The 18,809-nt window shown below is 49.2% G+C and overlaps 1 protein-coding gene across 1 annotated transcript; it reads left to right on the forward strand.

Annotated features, from left to right (window-relative positions):
* Window positions 1–213: 213 nt before the first annotated feature.
* On the forward strand, window positions 214–815 carry DNLZ (DNL-type zinc finger). Its single transcript, XM_060258973.1, has one exon. The coding sequence runs from the start codon at window positions 214–216 to the stop codon at window positions 676–678; it is 465 nt and encodes a 154-aa protein (XP_060114956.1). The 3' UTR covers window positions 679–815.
* The last annotated feature ends 17,994 nt before the right edge of the window (window positions 816–18,809 follow it).

The following is an 18,809-nucleotide window of genomic DNA, read 5'->3' on the forward strand; positions in this document are numbered from 1 at the left end:
GAGAGACGTTCCCTGCTTCGAACGAGCGACCGTTGAGGAGCCTCCTCCTTCTTTCCCGACGGCCCGTTAAAGACACCCAGCCCCTTTCCTCTCTTGGCCACGCCCCCTCCTTACCCAGACTGAGAACGTCTGGCAAAGAACCTTTGAGGAGAACGCGGCCCTCTTGCTCCGCCTGGAAAAGTAGTCCCCCTTCTCCTTCTCTTCAGGGGCGAAATGGCGGGCTCGGGGCGGCTGCTGCTGCCGCTGCTGGGCCGGCTCGTGCTTGTGGGGCCGCGCCGGGCCGCGCTGCCTGGGGCACTCCAGAGAGGCTTGGGGGGCGGTGGCGCGGCTGTGGCGGCATCTCCGCGCCTCGGCCTGGCCTACACGTGCAAGGTGTGCGGGGGGCGGGCGGCGCAGACGGTGTCGCGGGCGGCCTACGAGAGGGGGGTGGTGGTGGCCACCTGCCCCACCTGCCGGAGCCGCCACCTCATCGCCGACAACCTCGGCTGGTTCGCCCACCTGCCCGGCGGCCGCAGGAACGTCGAGGAGATCCTGGCGGCGAAAGGGGAGACGGTGAAGCGGGTCGTGGGCGGCCAGGAGGACTTGGAACTCTTCCTCGAGGACTCCGACAAATCCCCGGCCCAGGCCTCGGGAAGGGCTGGAAGAGAAGCTTTGGCGCCTGGGAAAGATCCAGAGTGATTAGGGTGGGTTTAAATAGTAAAAAAACCCGCTCTGAACAATTCTATATGGAAATAATTTTTCCACACATTTTTCTATTCTTTTAAACATGCATATTTCATTAGAACTCAAAATATACAACTTACATTGTAAAAAAACCCCACTGTGAACGTTTATATATTCAAATAATTTTTGCACTCTCAGGTTTTTTTTACAATTTAAACCAATCTATACACTGTGGTTTCCGGTTTGTACTAATCCCCAGGTGGGGCCAGGGAATCCCCTGGTCTGGAGCACCCCCACCCCTTCAGGGTCATCAGAAAGCAAGGGGGGGCGGAATGCCTGCTGGGCATTCCATGGTTGCCTATGGAGACCGATGCTCATAGAGTATAATGGAGAATTGATCTGGGGCTGGGGGGGAAGCTGTTTTTTTAGGTAGAGGGACCAAATTTGCAGCGAAGCATCCAGTGTGTCTCCTCAAAATACCTTCCAAATTTAAAAAAGATTGGACTAGGGGGTCCAATTCTATGAGTCCCCAAAGCAGGTGTCTTCCCTATTTCCAGTGGAGGGAAGACCTTTAAATCTGATAGCCCAGAACTCCCTTTGGAGTTCAATTATGCTTGTTAGAACCTTGCTCCTGGCTCCACCCCAAAGTCCCCAGATATTTCTTGAATTGAATTTGGCAATCCTAGATTAGGGACTCTCTTGCCTTTGGACGGGACAGCCCCTTTTGTTTTTCAATGTGAAGAGAGACTTTATGGAAATCTCCGTTCCAGTGTTTCAGACTTTTCCTACTGTTTCCTGATAAATGCCCCCTTTTCGTATGAGAATTGAAGGGGGGGGGAGTAGAAGAAGAAGATGATATTGGATTTATATCTCGCCCTCCACTCCAAAGAGTCTCAGCGGCTCACAATCTCCTTTACCTTCCTCCCTCACAACAAACACCCTGTGAAGTGGGTGGGGCTGGAGAGGGCTCTCACAGCAGCTGCCCTTTCAAGGACAACCTCTGCCAGAGCTATGGCTGACCCAAGGCCATTCTAGCAGGTGCAAGTGGAGGAGTGGGGAATCAAACCCGGTTCTCCCAGATAAGAGTAGTTCTGGTCTGAGGGGAAAATGGGCTTTTTTTTAAACCCCCAGCCACCCTCCAAAAAACCCTGATCCCTCTGCACACACAGGTATTATGTGGTGTTTTGGTTACTCTAGATATCCTTAAGCACTGTGGTTCTCTAGGCGTGTTCTTTTTTAATCTCCAGGTGCGAGCTGGAGATATCTCAGAGTTATAACAGATTTCCAGATTATATCAGTTGTCATTTATTGACATTTATACCCTACTGGCATCCCTCCCCTTGTTAACCCTCGGTATCTCAAGGCTCCGCTCTCAAATCTCCGGGATTCCCCAGCTCAGCATTGGCAACCCGGTTCCATAGAGAGGCATATACATATGCAAGAAAACTAGAATATTTCTAAAGGCAGAATTTTTAACAGTTAAAAAAAGTTAAGTCAGATTTTAAAGATGTCCGGCGAATAAATTATTTGCCTGGAATAGTGGTACTGGCACTCTTAAGAGGCTGATGGATGAATTTAACAAGGAACAAGACTGAGAGCAACAAGTTAAAAAATCATAGGCAGCCTTGAGAAATCGGAGCAACCAGACTCTCCACAGAGTGAAGGTCCTAAGAAATAAATGATCTCTCCTCTCTTTTATTTAAGGTAAACACTCTCTGGGAAGCTGAAAGAGCTCCTCGCTCCTCACTGTCTTCTGCCTCCGACACAGGGAGAAGGGAGGCGAATCTCCACTTCTTTGACCCTTTGCTGACGACATCCTTCCTGCAGAGACTGAGGACTGCATCCATTTGAGGAGCCTGAGGAACGGCAGAAAAACCCTCACCAACATTATTAGGGTAATGAGACTGCTGAAGGCCTTCAAGGAAAATGGTGCCTTGTAAGGGAGTACCCAGAGTATGGAGATGTGACTCAGCATCAAGGGGACCAGAGTAAGGAACATAAGAGAAGCCATGTTGGATCAGGCCAATGGCCCATCCATTCCAACACTCTGTGTCACACAGTGGCCAAAAAAATTATATATACATATATATACACACTGTGGCTAATAGCCACTGATGGACATCTGCTCCATATTTTTATCCAGCCCCCTCTTGAAGCTGGCTATGCTTGTAGCCACCACCACCTCCTGTGGCAGTGAATTCCACATGTTAATCACTCTTTGGGTGATGAAGTACTTACTTTTATCCGTTTTAACCCGATTGCTCAGCAATTTCATCGAATGCCCATGAATTCTTGTATTGTGAGAAAGGGAGAAAAGTACTTCTTTCTCTACTTTCTCCATATATGTCAGTTTCTTGTAGAGATTGGACTGCCTAAGATGACACAGAGAACACTTCATTTGTTTCCAATTCCAACTTTCCTTCCAGCACACCTGTCCTGTAAAGATGCCCACCTCTCTTCCTCTCCTGGCCGTGCCCCCCTCCTAGCCGTGCCCTCTGACTGAGAATTAAGCAGGCCTCATTTTGGGCAGGCGCTCACAGGAGCAGAGTTCTGGAACATCTAAATCGGGGTGTCAAACTCATTTGTTATAAGGGCCAGATTTGACATAAATGAGACCTTGGTGGGCAGGGCCATGTGTGTCATAAAATGTAATACTAGGTAGCGGACATATAAACTGTATAAAGGGGGTGCAAACACATTTCTTTTACTTAAAACATTAGCACTCTTGCAATATTTTGTTTTACAGTCTGATAAATGTCATCTCTTGCTATGAATTATTGCATCAAAAACTACAATGTCTGTGCTGTACCAATCTTGAATATGCTGTTCAAGTGTGCACATCTATAAGTTGCAGACCTACTTTTGATTTATTGACATTCATTACAAAGATCTCATAGTCGATGCTTTGAGCCTCAGGCCCAGAGGAAAACATGAAGCTGGGTATTGTGAGCTTTGTACATAAGTTGCTTCATGTGCTGGTCAAGATTATGTGAAGGCACCATGGCAGAGACTGAGGGCTTTGTGCTTGTCTGCAAAACTATAGTCTTCTCCAGAAAGAAATAACTACAACTCCTATGTGGCAGTGCAAGACAGAGACAGCCATGCACAATGATTACTATGGAGAGCCAGTTTGGTGTAGTGGTTAAGTGTGCGGACTCTATCTGGGAGAACATGGTTTGAATCCTCGCTCCTCCAGTTGCACCTGCTAGCATGACCATGGGTCAGCCGTACATCTGGCAGAGGTTGTCCTTGAAAGGGCAGCTGCTGTGAGAGCCCTTTCCAGCCCCATCCACCTCACAGGGTGTCTGTTGTGGGGGAGGAAGATAAAGGAGATTGTGAGCCGCTCTGAGACTCTTCGGATTGGAGGGCAGGATATAAATCCAATATCTTTTTCTACTATCAGCCTATTATCTGGGAAGTAAATTCAAGATCCCCAATCAAAGGAAAATGTGAAAGAAAAATCAATGGAAATTTGCTGGTTAAACCTGGGCTAGACATACATACACTCAGCCTAATGCTAGCTTGTTGTTATTTCTCTTCTAAATAGTTCACATACTTTCCTACTGAGAAAGACTGGAGGGCATAAATATAATGAAAAAGATGAGGGGAACCCAGCTGCACCCATAACAAGCCCAACAAATCTCCCTCTCTCTGTAGCAAGGCAAAAAGCTCATACCTTCAATAAAACATTGCTAGTCTTAAAAGTGCTCTTTGTGTTTCTCCCAGTGGTGAGGACTGGGCAAAGGAAGCTCTGGCTCTTTCCTTCCTCCTCCAGAGCACAAGGAGAGGGAGGAGCCTCAGCCAGGAAGGAAGAGAGGCTTGGCTCAGTAGCTCCTCAGGGTGATTGAGTCTGGCAGACTTAATCACCCAGCAGAGCTATAGAGCCAGGCCCTTTAATTGGCTGAGGCTCCTCTCCTCCCTTTGGGAAACGGGAGGGGGAGAGAGAAGGAACCAAGAAAGTCTGCTTTGCTGGCCAACTGATCTCTGGGGGGAAATGCAAAATGGCAACCGAACACTGCAGGCAAGGGAGAATGAAGCAGACAATGGCCAGTTGCTGGAGGGCCTGATTGGAGCCCTCTGGGGGCCGGCTCTGGCCCATAGGCCGCATGTTTGACACCCTGATCTAAATGTGCTGGATCTTTCTTACCACCACCACCCCCCCCCCAAAAAAACCCCAAACAAACAAAAAAACCTTGCTTCTAGGTGCCGTTGTTTGAACTCTCTTCTTCCTTGCAAGATTTAAACTCTAAGGTGTTTCACAAGTGAAAAACATCTTTTTCAAGGTCTGCAGTCAGGGTGGATTTCTGCATCCTCAGCATTATCTGCTAGACTGAATTCCACTGTTTTTGAAAAAAAAATTTCTAGAATTTTTTGCTTGTCTTCTCCTGAATTATAATCTCACACCTGATTAATAAATAAATAGTAATTTAATACCCACATCAGACTTCATCTCATTCTGGTTTTTTTTTAAACATGGGGATGTGGAAGGACAGTTCAAAGCAGGGCTCCCCAACCTTTTTGAGCACGACAGCCAGCCACAAAATGGCTGCCACAGGAAACAGTCAGCTGCAAAATGTATGCTGCAGCTTACTTTCAGTCATGCAGTGAAGATCCTTGTGCTGGGGTGGCAGCTGCTGTCAAGCCATTTTTAAAAATCCGCACAGCCTGTCAAATTTTAAATGAGCAAACTGCTTTTTACTCACTACTGTGACAATAGACTTCTGCGTTTTTACAGACTGATCAGCTGTAATGGATTCCTCTTCCATTTTTGAAATGTTATATTCAAGCATATAATGTTGCACTTTTCTAGATGCCATTATAGCATGCTTGAGAAATAAACACCCCCCCCAAAAAACCCCTTGCTTCTGGGCGCCATTGTTTGAACCCTCTTCCTCCTCGCAAGCTCTTTAAGGTGTTTCACAAGAATTTAGAAATACCTGGTTTTCTAGCTGTTTTTCTAGTCAGGGTGGATTTCTGCATCCTCACACCATTATCTGCTGTAATTAATTCCTCTGTTTTTGGAATTTTTTTCTTGTAGAATTTCACGCTAGTCTTCTCCAGATGCCATTATGCCATGCTTGATAAATAAATAAATAGTAATTTAATACCCCCATAAGAGAGGCAAGATTGAAGGCTACCAGAGAACGAGCCTTCTCTGTTGTGGCCCCCCACTGGTGGAACCAACTCCCTGATGTTAGAGCCTTGCGGGACCTTGCCCAATTCTGCAAGGCCTGCAAAACAACATTATTTCGAATGGCCTTCAACCAAAGTACATAGTTGCTCAACATCACCAAAACTACTGTTTTTAAATTGTTTTTAATACTTTTAAATTGCAAATTGTTTAATTTTAACTGATATTATTGTAATTGTTTTTACTGCTTTATGGTTTTATTGTCTATTGTTGATATTCAATGTTGTTAGCCGCCCTGAGCCTGCTTCAGCAGGGAGGGCGGGATATAAATATGAAAAATAAATTAAAAAATAAGGCTTCATCTCATTCTTTTTGTTAACATGGGGATGTAGAGGTGCAGAGTTCCCCAACCTTTTTGAGCCTGCAGGTAGGATGGGATCTCTGGCACAGCTGGTGGGCACAGCCACAAAATGGCTGCCACAGGAGACAATCAGCTGCGAGATGTATGCTGCAGTTTACCTTCAGTCGCAGAGTGAAGATCCTTGTGCAGGGGTAGCAGCTGCTGTGAAGACACTTTTAAAATTCTGCACAGCCAGTCAAATTTCCAATGGCCAGTCATATGTCAGGCACCATGTTGGAAACCCCCAGCTGAAAGGGTGTAAGGTGCAGATTTACAAAACTGAATGTGTGAAGGAAGAAGATAGGGAATTTTCATGCTGTTGCAAGTCCAAAATGTAAGCGAACCCCCTAAACTGCTGTTAGCCCAGTGAGGAGTGGAGAGGAAATTTTTTGTGCAAATTCCAAAGTTCCATTTATTTAAGAAAACCCCCCAAATTGCTGTTAGCTGGACTGGGGGTGAGTGGGACGCAGGGCCGGATCTACCTGTTTTTGGAGCGGGGGCAAAACCAAAAAATGGCGCCCCCACTCAGCAATGGGAGGAGTTGTGGGTTATGTGACTCCACCACATTTGAACACCCCAGCGGGGTGGGGGTGGGGGGAAGCCAACTAGACAACAGTGTTTTCAGAAAAAAGCCAAGTTTGACAAGGTGCCTGTCTTGAGACAATTTGTGACACAGCCCTTGCAGCTTGCTGTGGTTTTGAAGTGTCAATCAAAGTGTGGGTTGCTACTTTTCTGAAGGAAGATGTGGGAAGTGTAGAAAAGGAGCAGTTGGAGAAGAATAGAGTCTAGCCTGGCATGTTGCTCCTTCGGAGAGCAAAGGTCACATGCCAGCTGGGGGCCAAGGACACATCTGAGATGCCACCTCCTTATTGCCAGGTTTGGGACTGGCTAGTGTTGAAATGGGCCCAAGAGCTGCCATTACAGCTTGCAAGAAGTTGACTCTGGGTGAAAATTTGAACCTGGTTTCCCAAATCGTAGTTCAGCAATATACTACTCTGGTTTCCGGGTGAAAAAGAAATGCAAAGGGGCCGATAAGGACACCCTGGCCTCCTGCTGGAGATGTGTGCCCAGCGATGACTGGTTTTAAGGATACCCCCAGGATTTCCTGCAGTGTAATTGAAAAACCTCTGGTCCCTCGGGGGTTGCCAGATCTGAGCTGGGAAATACCTGGAGATTTGGGGGTGGAGCCTGGGAAGGGTGGGGTTTGAGGAAGGGAGGAACCTCAGCAGGGAAACGCCCTAGAGTCCCCCCCCCCCCCAAGCAGCCATTTTCTCCAGGGGAACATCTTGGTCATCTCTAGAGCAACTGTAATAACATGGGATCTCCAGGTGTTTCCTGGAGGATGGCAACCCTAGGTCCATCTAATTTCTTGGCAGGGGCGTGTCCAGGCCCTGCCTGATCTGATTTGACTCCCTTTCTTATTCCAAAAGGACGTGAAACTCTTCCTTTTAGGATTACCAAATGAAAGTTGAGGTTGCCTAGTGCTGAAAAATCCTCTTCCTCTTTAAAACTGAATAGCTGCAGAAGCACAAAATATGGGCAGCCTCAATCAGCATCTGTTCAACGATAACCAGGTCGCCACAGTGCTCAACCCTCTTTGAATTATTATGGCTCTGAGTAAGGTTGCCAACCTCCAGCTTGTGGCTGGGGATCTCTCACTATTACAAGGTTAGCTGAACTTGCTTAATGTAAGAGTCGCATAGAATAAACATGTTTGAGAGCAGGAAGGAAGATGGGGAGGGTGGAAAGAAAGCAACTTTAAAAGCATTCTCCATGCCGCTGCCTGACTGGGCTTGGAGAAATGATTTAAAGAGAAATACTTCAAGCTGACCAATGGGATGGTGGCGTTTTTTAGAGCCACACAATACATGTGAAAGAACCACATGTGGCTCCCGAGCCATTTGGCCGCCCCTGTGCTAGTCAAACTGATATCCAGGTGACAGAAATCAGTCCACCTGGATAAAATGGCCACTTTGGAAGGTGGTCCCTCCCCTCCGCAAACCCTGACTTAAAGTTCCACCCCAAACATCTCCAGGTATTTCCCAACCCAGAGCTGGCAACCATATCTCTAGGCAGCAGAGATCACCTGGCAAAAAAAGCTGCTTTTGACGGTGGACTCTGGCATAATACCCCTTTGTAGTCTCTCTCCTCAGGCTCCACCCCCCCCCCCCCAATTCTCCAGGTATTTCCCAACTCGGAGCCGGCAACCCTACCCCCAGATGAATAAACTCAACAGTCAGCCAATTGCCAGGTCAAATTTCCTCTCCAGTTTGGTGTAGTGGTTAAGTGTGTGGACTCTTATCTGGGAGAACCGGGTTTGATTCCCCACTCCTCCACTTGCACCTGCTGGAATGGCCTTGGGTTAGCCATAGCCCTGGCAGAGGTTGTCCTTGAAAGGGCAGCTGCTGTAAGAGCTCTCTTAGCCCCACCCACCTCACAGGGTGTCTGTTGTGGGGGAGGAAGGTAAAGGAGATTGTGAGCCACTCTGAGACTCTTCGGAGTGGAGGGCGGGATATAAATCCAATATCTTCCTCTTCTCCTCCTCCTCCTCCTTCTTCTCCTCCTCCTTCTCCTCCTCCTCCTCCTGGGCCAGGGCATCACTCATTTGTTTTTATTTAGTGCCTTCCCCTTTTCTCCAGGGGAGGAAGTTCCAGGAGGTGACGAGAGCCTGGGAGGTTTCCAGCGGTCGGTCGTGCGAAATGAGCAAAATGTAAATGTGTGAGCGTCAGGTCGCAGTTTGGCAGTCAGGCCGTGGGAGCCTCCAAAGGAGCCCAAGATACGGCAAAAGACCTGCAGCATATCTACACCCATGTACCCACCAGGCTGCCTCGGTGCTTAAGGTTGCCACCTGCCTAGAGAAAAAGCTGTCCTGCCCCCCTGGTGGAAGCTTAACAACGCCTTGTTTACCGTGGAGATAAATCAAGAGGGGTGGCTGAGTTAGTCCGGCTGTAGCAGCTGAAAAGAGCAAGAGTCCCGGAGCACCTGAAAAACGAAGAAAATTTGTGGCGGGACAGGTGCTTGTGTGAGTCACTGCTCAACCCACAACAGGCCCATAACTGGGGGGTATCTGAAGAAGTGAGCAGAGACTCACGAAGCTCCTATCTTGCCGCACATTTTTAGTCCTGAAGGTGCTCCTGGACTTTTCTGTCTTGTTTACGTGGTGACATTATTGAGCTCTATGCCATGAAAAGCATCACCTCCCCATATCTGCATTTTGTTTGGTTTTTGTTTTGCTGTCAAGTCGCAGCCAACTTGTGACAACTTCATGGGGCTTTTCAGCGGAGTTCACCATTGCAACTCTCAAGTGGTGAGGGGTCTGGAGACCAAGTCCTATGAAGAAAGGTTGAAGGAGCTGGGCATGTTTAGCCTGGAGAGGAGGCAGCTGAGAGGTGATAGGATCGCTATCTTCGAGTACTTGAAGGGCTGTCCTATAGAGGATGGTGTGGAAATGTTTTCTGTGGTCCCAGAAGGTAGGACCAGAACCAATGGGTTGAAATTAAAGGAGTTTCCGGCTCAACGTTAGGAAGAACTTCGTGGCAGAGAGGTACCTCAGTGGAACACGCTCAGGAGGTGGTGGGCTCTCCTTCCGTGGAGGTTTTTAAACAGAGGCTAGATACCCATCTGACAGCAATGAAGATCCTGTGAATTTAGGGGGAGGTATTTGTGAGTTTCCTGCATTGTGCAGGGGGTTGGACTAGATGACCCAGGAGGTCCCTTCCAACTCTGATTCTAAGTTCCTTGGTGGTCCCCCATCCAAATACTAGCCAGGGCTGACCTTGCTAAGCTTCCAAGATCTGATGTTATCGAGCCAGCCTGGGCCGTCCAAGTCTTTGGCTTCTGTCAAAGGGACACAGCATCCCTCACCCAGCTCTGTTGGCAATCCTGTGCCAAGTTGTCCAAACAGACTGGTCCAGCAGAGCGCACTCCGGCAAGCAGCTGCAGGTTAGAACCCGCTGAGCACTTTCCTGGGAGCAAGTTCCATTACATTAAATTGGGCTTACTCCTGAGTAGAGCTGCTGAGTAGAGGTTTACCCAGTGAGCCATTAACAAAGCGTGTTGGCTTTCCAGAACAAACGGGATCTGTTATCTTCCCCCCCAACAGCAGTTTTAAAGATTGGCTGAAGTTCTTCTTGGCATCCAGTGTGTTGCTGGGCATGATCCCAGCTACTGGGCATCTTTTTGGGAGGTGTTTGCGGATCTGCGGCATTCACCGGAACAACCTGTTCTGTTCCGTGCACTGCAGGGCAAATGGCTATTTTTATCCAGGATCTCTTCTGGATCTCTTTTCCTGGGGACTGAGTTCTCTTTTCCTGGGGACTGAGTCCTGAAACATTCTTGGGCTCTTAGGAGCAGGGCTTTTTTTGTAGCAGGAACTCCTTTGCATATTAGGCCGCACACACCCCTGATGCAGCCAATCCTGGAGCTTACAGTAGGCCCTGTAACTAAGAGCCCTGTAAACTGAAAGTGTCAAGACAGTGTGCGTCTGCAATAAAAAAGGCCAACGCCATGCTGGGAATTATTAGGAAGGGAATTGAAAACAAATCAGCCAGTATCATAATGCCCCTGTATAAATTGATGGTGCGGTCTCATTTGGAGTACTGTGTGCAGTTCTGGTCGCCGCACCTCAAAAAGGATATTATAGCTTTAGAGAAGGTGCAGAGAAGGGCAACTAGAATGATTAAAGGGCTGGAGCACTTTCCCTATGAAGAAAGGTTGAAACGCTTGGGACTCTTTAGCTTGGAGAAACGTCGACTGCGGGGTGACATGATAGAGGTTTACAAGATAATGCATGGAATGGAGAAAGTAGAGAAAGAAGTACTTTTCTCCCTTTCTCACAATACAAGAACTCGTGGGCATTCGATGAAATTGCTGAGCAGACAGGTTAAAACGGATAAAAGGAAGTACTTCTTCACCCAAAGGGTGATTAACATGTGGAATTCACTGCCACAGGAGGTGGTGGCGGCCACAAGTATAGCCACCTTCAAGAGGGGTTTAGATAAAAATATGGAGCAGAGGTCCATCAGTGGCTATTAGCCACAGTGTATGTGTGTATATAACATTTTTTGCCACTGTGTGACACAGAGTGTTGGACTTGATGGGCCGTTGGCCTGATCCAACATGGCTTCTCTTATGTTCTTATGATCTTCTTCGTGGTCTCTGTGCAGTCCCACACATGGGTTTTCCTATCAGGACGAACCCTACCTCGGAGATTTTAAATAGCTAGCCTAGGCGTTATTTTTGGCGCGCACTCCCTCCCGCTCTGGGGAGCAGGCATCCACTGCGCATGCCTGTAGCGCGAGGGAGGCGCCCAACCCACTCAGTTTCTTTCCAACCGCCGCCCGGGATAGTCCTACCTCGTTGCGCTCCTCACTTACCTCAGATATCTAGCCTTCGTTTTCCTCAAGTTTCCTCTTCTTTCATCCTTCGCTATTTCTTCATATTCTTATCTTCAAAAAAAAAAAAAAAAAAAAAAAAAAAGATTTAGATAAATATCTTCCCCGCTTTTTCCTCAGACCTCCCTTCCCCCACCCCCACACCCCCCCCCGGGCGTATGGAAGGAAGGGACAGTAAAATAACTTTCAAAAGGTGCTCGCGCTGTAGGGCGAAAATCCCTACATCGGACGGGCATTCGCTTTGCTTGTTCTGTTTGGGAGAATCCCATAAAGTGGACGCCTGTGCGCACTGCCTTCAATTTTGCAAACAGGCGCGAAAAAACAGAGCCGCTAGACTCAGAAGCCACTTAATGGAGTCTGTGCTCCAGCCTGATATGTCGCAATCTTCGTCAGCAAGTAAGTCGCCTCCCCTACTGACTCCCCAAGGGGACGGCGCAAGGTCGGCAGCTTCAGTGGCCATTGCTCCCAGCAAGCATAAGTCCGGCGATGCCGCGAAAGCCGGCGACGGCGCGAGAACGTCAGAACAAACGGCCGCGGCGACTAAACCAAAGGGCGGGAAGCACACTAAGAAACATAAGCATTCCGACCCGAAGGGCCAGAAGGATTCGAGAAAACCGTCCGATCCGAAGGCTCCGCGGAAACCGACAGACCCGAAGGACCCGAAGATTCCGAAGGACTCGAGAAAATCCTCCGAACAACAGAATGAGCCTGAGACGCAATGCGAGCCTTCCACTCCCGGATCCGACACCCAGGAAGTGACCACCCCGGCTACGGAGTCGCCGCACCAGCAGACGGAAGAAGTTATTCCCATTCCGTCCCGATCCCCTTCCCCGCATGGATCCATGCTAGACCCTGCGCTGGAGCCGATTCGAGACCCGCAACAGTGGACTCGACACCACATCAATCCTAGATCGTTCCGCGATATGTCGAATCCCATCCAGCACAAACATGATGCTTACAGGTACTTCGATGCGCATCGGTTCCCAGCCAGGTCTCCCAGCATGGAGAGATATAGGTACCATCATGCGCGTTTCCCGGAGAGATCCCCTAGTAGAGGGAGGGACCGCCATCGCTACAACCCGAGATCTCGGTCCCCATCCATGTCCCCGAGGCGACGCCATTATGCTTCAAGGTCTCCTTCCATCGAATCCCATGCATGCTGCGGATACCATCATTCTCGGTACCGAACCGATTATCACATGAACCCATCCAAGGAAGCGACTCCTGTCCAACGGAGCAAGCAACCACCGAGACAGCCGTCTCCGACTCCTTCCACTTCGACTTCTAAACCTAGGGGTGCGATTCCAGTGGAACCCAAAAGCACGACTCCAACCAGACCGGACCTACCTGAACCCGAACCTGACTCTGATGCTGAATCCGAAGCTCAATCATCGGATTCGATACAGTCCATGTCCCCTGGGTCCCCTGCTTCAGATATCGCCAAGCCCGCGGATTTGTCACCTTCCGAAGGGGCAAAGACATACCTGGACTTGATTGCCAATATGGCCTCTGCACTTAACGTAACTCTGACTTCGGATGCACCCAAGGTGACAGACGTGGTACACGACCTGGTGCACTCAGATTTACCTGCTGGTTCCTTTCTGCCGATGCTGCCGGTACACCTAGAAGCCATCAAAGAAGCTTGGGACAACCCAGCCTCCATTCCCCCGGCTTCAAAACGAATCGAATCCCTTTATAGGATCCAAGCACCGGATTCGAAATTTTTATTTAGCCATCCAGCACCGAATTCTCTGATAGTGCATTCATCTTCTAAAACCAAACAGACCCGCCACCCGGTACCCCCTGAGAAGGAAGGCAGGAAGTTAGATACTCTTGGAAGGAAAATGTATTCAATCTCGACGGCAACTGCCAAGATCAACAATTACCTAGCATACTTCGCCGCGTATTCCCACAACATCTCCTCCCAACTGAATACGCTAGTCTCTGCCCTGCCTGAGCCCTCCCAGAAACAAGCCTGCAAGCTACTTCAGGAGCTCAACAGGATTTCAAAGCAACAGATAAACACCATCCGTCACTCTGTGGGGTGCACTTCCAAGGCGATGGCCGCCTCCATTGCCCTAAGGCGACATGCTTGGCTTCGATCCTCTTCGTTGCAGCCTGATCTAAAATTCAAGATAGAAGACCTTCCCTTCGATGGCCAAGGTCTCTTTAATGCCACAACGGACGATATACTGTCCACCGTGGATGACAGCCGCAAACGAGCGAAAAGATTGGGGGTAGCCCAACAGCAACAACAACAACAGAGCTATAAGCCCAGATCATGGAAACCAACCCCCTTCAAACGTTCCAGATCCCCTCGACAATCTGAATACTGGAAACGTAAAGCTCCTCCTCCAAAGCAATCCTTTAACCAGAGACAGCAGAGACCACAACCACCTAAAAAGGCTGCATCTTCATCGAAGCAGTCTCTTTGACTTTCTACCTCTACCACTTCAGCACGTCTCCAGGCTTCTTCCATTTCTCGACAATTGGCAACAAATAACCACAGACAAATGGGTTCTGAACATTATTTTGAGGGGCTACTCCATAGAGTTCCAAGCACCACCAAAAAGACATCATTTTGTTTCCACTCCCCCATCACCTTCCCTTCAGGAAGAAATAGACACCTTAACAGCCAAAGCGGCTATAGAGCCTGTCCCAGTCCAGTATCATCGGACAGGTTTTTATTCCAGGTACTTTCTAGTCCCGAAAAGGGATGGGGGACAGCGCCCGATTCTGGATCTAAGAGCCCTAAACAAATTCATCCGCCACAGAAAATTCAGAATGATCACCTTACAATCGATTCTGCCATTAATCCCCAGAAACTCCTGGATGGCACTGGTAGATTTACAGGACGCATACTTCCACCTGACAATACACCAATGCCACAGGAAGTTTCTGCGTTTCGCCGTTGGCAACAACCACTACCAGTTCCGAGCTCTGCCCTTCGGACTTTCCACGGCACCACGGACATTCACAAAATGTATGGCGGTTATTGCAGCGTACCTCAGGCAACGCGGCGTTGCAACCTACCCATACATAGACGATTGGCTCCTTGTGGGAGCTTCAAGGACACAGTTGATGAAGGACATTTCCATCACACTTGCGCTCCTAGCAAACCTGGGCCTCCAGGTCAATCATCAAAAGTCACACCTTACCCCAACTCAAGACATTCAGTTTATTGGGGCTCGTTTGTGCACCACGGACCACAAGGCGTATCTTCCTGTGGACAGGATATCCTCCATTCAGACGCTGGCCACACAAATAATGCAACAACCCAAACAAGCGGCCTTCAACATTCAGCGCATGTTAGGACTTATGGCAGCCACAACGGCAGTTCTGACACACGCAAGACTACGCATGCGAACCCTACAAATCTGGTTCGTCCGCGCGTTTCGACCCCAACACCAATCTCAAGGAACGGTCCTCACTGTTCCGAGCCACATCCTCCCTTCGCTCGAATGGTGGACAGTTCGAGCTCACCTGCTTGCGGGAATGCCCTTTTTACGGCCAAGTCCATCAGCAGTGGTTACAACAGACGCCTCGAGATGGGGCTGGGGAGCTCATCTCGACGTACTCACGGTCCAGGGGCAATGGACACCGTACGAACAGTCGCTCCACATCAATTGCTTAGAGCTTCTAGCTGTTCACAGAGCGTTAAAATCGTTCCTTCCATCTCTTCAAGGCCTACACGTACAGATCGCCTCAGACAATGTGGCGACGGTTTTTTATATAAACAGGCAAGGAGGGACAGCATCCACCCGCCTTTGCAAAAGAGCAATGCACCTGTGGCATTGGAGTATTGCCCATCAGATTCACCTCACTGCGGTACATCTTCCTGGCATACAGAATGTTCAAGCGGACAGACTGAGCAGATATTCCATCAACGACCACGAGTGGTCACTCCACCGGTCATACCTTCTGCCAGTATTCCGGAAATTCGGAACTCCGTCAATAGATGCGTTTGCTGCACCAGACAATGCACAGTGTGCGATCTTTTTTATGAGAGGTCCGCCCTCACAACAGTCTGCAGGGGATGCCTTCATACAGACGTGGACCGGTCCACTACACTTCCTCTTCCCTCCCTTTCCGTTAATAACACGGTGCATACAGAAAATTCAACTGGACAACACAGATTGCATTCTCGTGACGCCATGGTGGCCACGTCAGCCATGGTTCACAACCCTTCTCCTCCTGTCAGAAAGCACTTACCATCACTTCCCTCTGGCACACAACCTCCTGTCCCAACAGAACGGCAGGGTTCTGCACCACGACCCGAACAGACTTCGCCTGACGGCCTGGAGGATATGTTCTCAGACTTTCCTGAAGGAGTAAGACACGTTCTCCTTAATGCAAGGAAACCGTCAACAAGGAAGTCATATTCCATGAAATGGAAAAGGTTTTCCATCTACGCTACCAAGCATAATTTCAGACCCTCCTCGGCTTCCATGCCTCAAATCTTAGCATATACACTGCATTTGTCAGAAAAGGGCCTTACGTACTCCTCTCTGAAGGTGCACCTGGCAGCAATCTCAGCTTTTCACCCGCATGTACAGGGTCGAACTGTCTTCTCACACCCTGCTGCGAAATCCTTCTTAAAGGGAATCTTACATTTGCACCCACCACTACGGCAAATGTATCCTAGCTGGAGTTTGTCACTAGTGCTTAGCCAACTAGTAAAACCACCTTTTGAACCTATGGCTACGATACCACTTCACCTCCTCTCATGGAAAACGGCTCTTTTAGTTGCACTCACCTCTGCTAAAAGAGCAAGTGATCTCTGCGCGTTCAGAGCGGACTCGCCTTACACCATGTTTCACCATGATAAGGTGGTGTTACGGCCAGATCCCGCTTTCTTACCGAAGGTGGTCTCCGCATTCCATCTGCATAGAACCACTACCTTACCTGCCTTTTTCCAACGGCCTACGGATAAGGGCCAAGAAGCTCTACACTGTCTAGACGTGAGAAGAGCACTCGCCTACTATATAGATCGAACTGCATCGTTCCGCACAGACTCCAGACTTTTCGTGGCCTACGGCCGCCGTCATAAGGGAAAAAAGATATCTACGCAGAGACTATCAAAGTGGTTGGTTGCTGCTATAGAGCTGTGCTACAAGCTCGCGAAGCAACCAGTTCCATCTGCCATAAGAGCTCATTCTACAAGAGCTTTGTCAACGTCATCTGCCCTTGCCAGGGGTGTATCCATGGAGGACATTTGCGCTGCTGCCGCTTGGTCTTCCTCCTCGACCTTCGCCACGCACTACGCTTTGGACGTTCGTGCTAGGCGGGATGCATCCTTTGGACAGGCAGTTCTTCGCTCCATCTTTGACTAAGAAGCTGGTCCGGGCTTGGTGAGTAGTTGCTTACCTTATAGCCTATAATGTGCTGCCTATGTTGCACTAACCTTTGCACTATTTTTTCCTCCAACTCTAGTGCCAGCACCCACCGCCTTGCAGATCAGCTTATCAGTCACCCATGTGTGGGACTGCACAGAGACCACGAAGAAGATAAACAGGTTACTCACCTGTAATTGATGATCTTCGAGTGGTCATCTGTGCAGTCACACACGCCCGCCCAGCCGTCCCCGCTGCTGGCTACTTGTCTTATATATCCGCGCTCCTATTATGTCAGCGGCGGGGAAAGAAACTGAGTGGGTTGGGCGCCTCCCTCGCGCTACAGGCATGCGCAGTGGATGCCTGCTCCCCAGAGCGGGAGGGAGTGCGCGCCAAAAATAACGCCTAGGCTAGCTATTTAAAATCTCCGAGGTAGGGTTCGTCCTGATAGGAAAACCCATGTGTGTGACTGCACAGATGACCACTCGAAGATCATCAATTACAGGTGAGTAACCTGTTTTTCTTAAACTCTTAGAGGATTGGCTACATCAGGAGTGTGTGGCCTAATATGCAAAGGAGTTCCTGCTACAAAAAAAAAAAACCCTGCTTAGGAGTGGTTGGCTTCTGCTCTTCACGGATCCTGGGCAAGAAACCCACAACCGCATGCTGCGTCTTGCCTCCCTTTTGCCTTCATAGCAATGGGTACCACTCACCAGTGGTCTGCATCAGGTGCTGGGAAATGGGGTGTGTTATAGCCAGAGCTTTTGTTTTTGTAGCAGGAGCTCCTTTGCATATTAGGCTACACACCCCTGATATAGCCAATCCTCCAAGAGCTTGCAGGGCTCTTAGTACAGGGCTTTCTGTAAACTTCAGGAGGATTGGTTACATTGGGGGGGGGGGGTGCCCTAATATGCAAACGAGTTCCTGCTACAAAAAAAAGCCCTGGTTATAGCACATCTTCCCTTCAACTAACTACTGCCTCTGTAGGTGAGCCCAGGGCCAGGAATCCACAGGTCTACTCAACGGATCAATCACAGGCTTGAAAGCAACACCTTTGCCCTTGAATGACTCCACAGGAAGCCCAAATTAAAGCGCAGCCTCTGTCTTTAGAAAGCAAGCGACGGTGAAAGCTTTGCCGGTTGGATTTCTGCCTGTGGCACAGGATCCCTGCCGCAAAGACATGGTGGTGACTTGTTGGCTGACCTCATGGAAAAGCACAAGGTCGTTTCAGGGGCCTGATTGAAGCAGCTCCTTAGAAAGCAAGTGATGGTGAAAGCTTTGCCCGTTGGATTTCTGCCTGTCGCATGGGATACCTGCCACAAAAACATGGCGGTGGCTTGTTGGCTGACCTCCCGGAAGAGCACAGTGTCATTGCAGGGGCCTGATTTAAACAGCTCTTTGTTTTCACCTCCAAGCCAGCTTCAGAAGTCCGCCATCAGTAGCTCAGCCCTCAGGCAGCACCTGGAGTTCTGAAATTACCTGGATAAAACAGTTGCTTTGGAGGGTGAACTGTTTGGCGTTATACTCTGCTGAGGCCCCTCCCCTTCCCAAACCCTGCCTTCCCCAAGCTTTGCCCCCAAATCTCCAGGAATTTTCCGACCCAGAGTTGGCAGCCCCGAGCTCACCTCTTTTTGTTGCAGCCTCCTATATCTGAGAGAGACAGGCGGGAACTGTTGATGGAGGAGAAGACAACGGATAAAGGGGGAACAAACAAGCGCAAGCTGTCAGAATTTACTGATCTGCTGGCCGAGCGAGTCAAGGGGGAAAAATGGACATCGTAGCAAGCTGGAATGCGGCAGCCAACAGATCGGCCAGCTCGTATCCCCAGCTCCGTATTTCAACCCTTTCGTGGCTCTAAATTACAGCCCAAAAGGAACGTGGTTACAGGG

Source organism: Heteronotia binoei, chromosome 18, assembly GCF_032191835.1.
Source record: "Heteronotia binoei isolate CCM8104 ecotype False Entrance Well chromosome 18, APGP_CSIRO_Hbin_v1, whole genome shotgun sequence".
Classification (NCBI taxonomy): domain Eukaryota; kingdom Metazoa; phylum Chordata; class Lepidosauria; order Squamata; family Gekkonidae; genus Heteronotia; species Heteronotia binoei.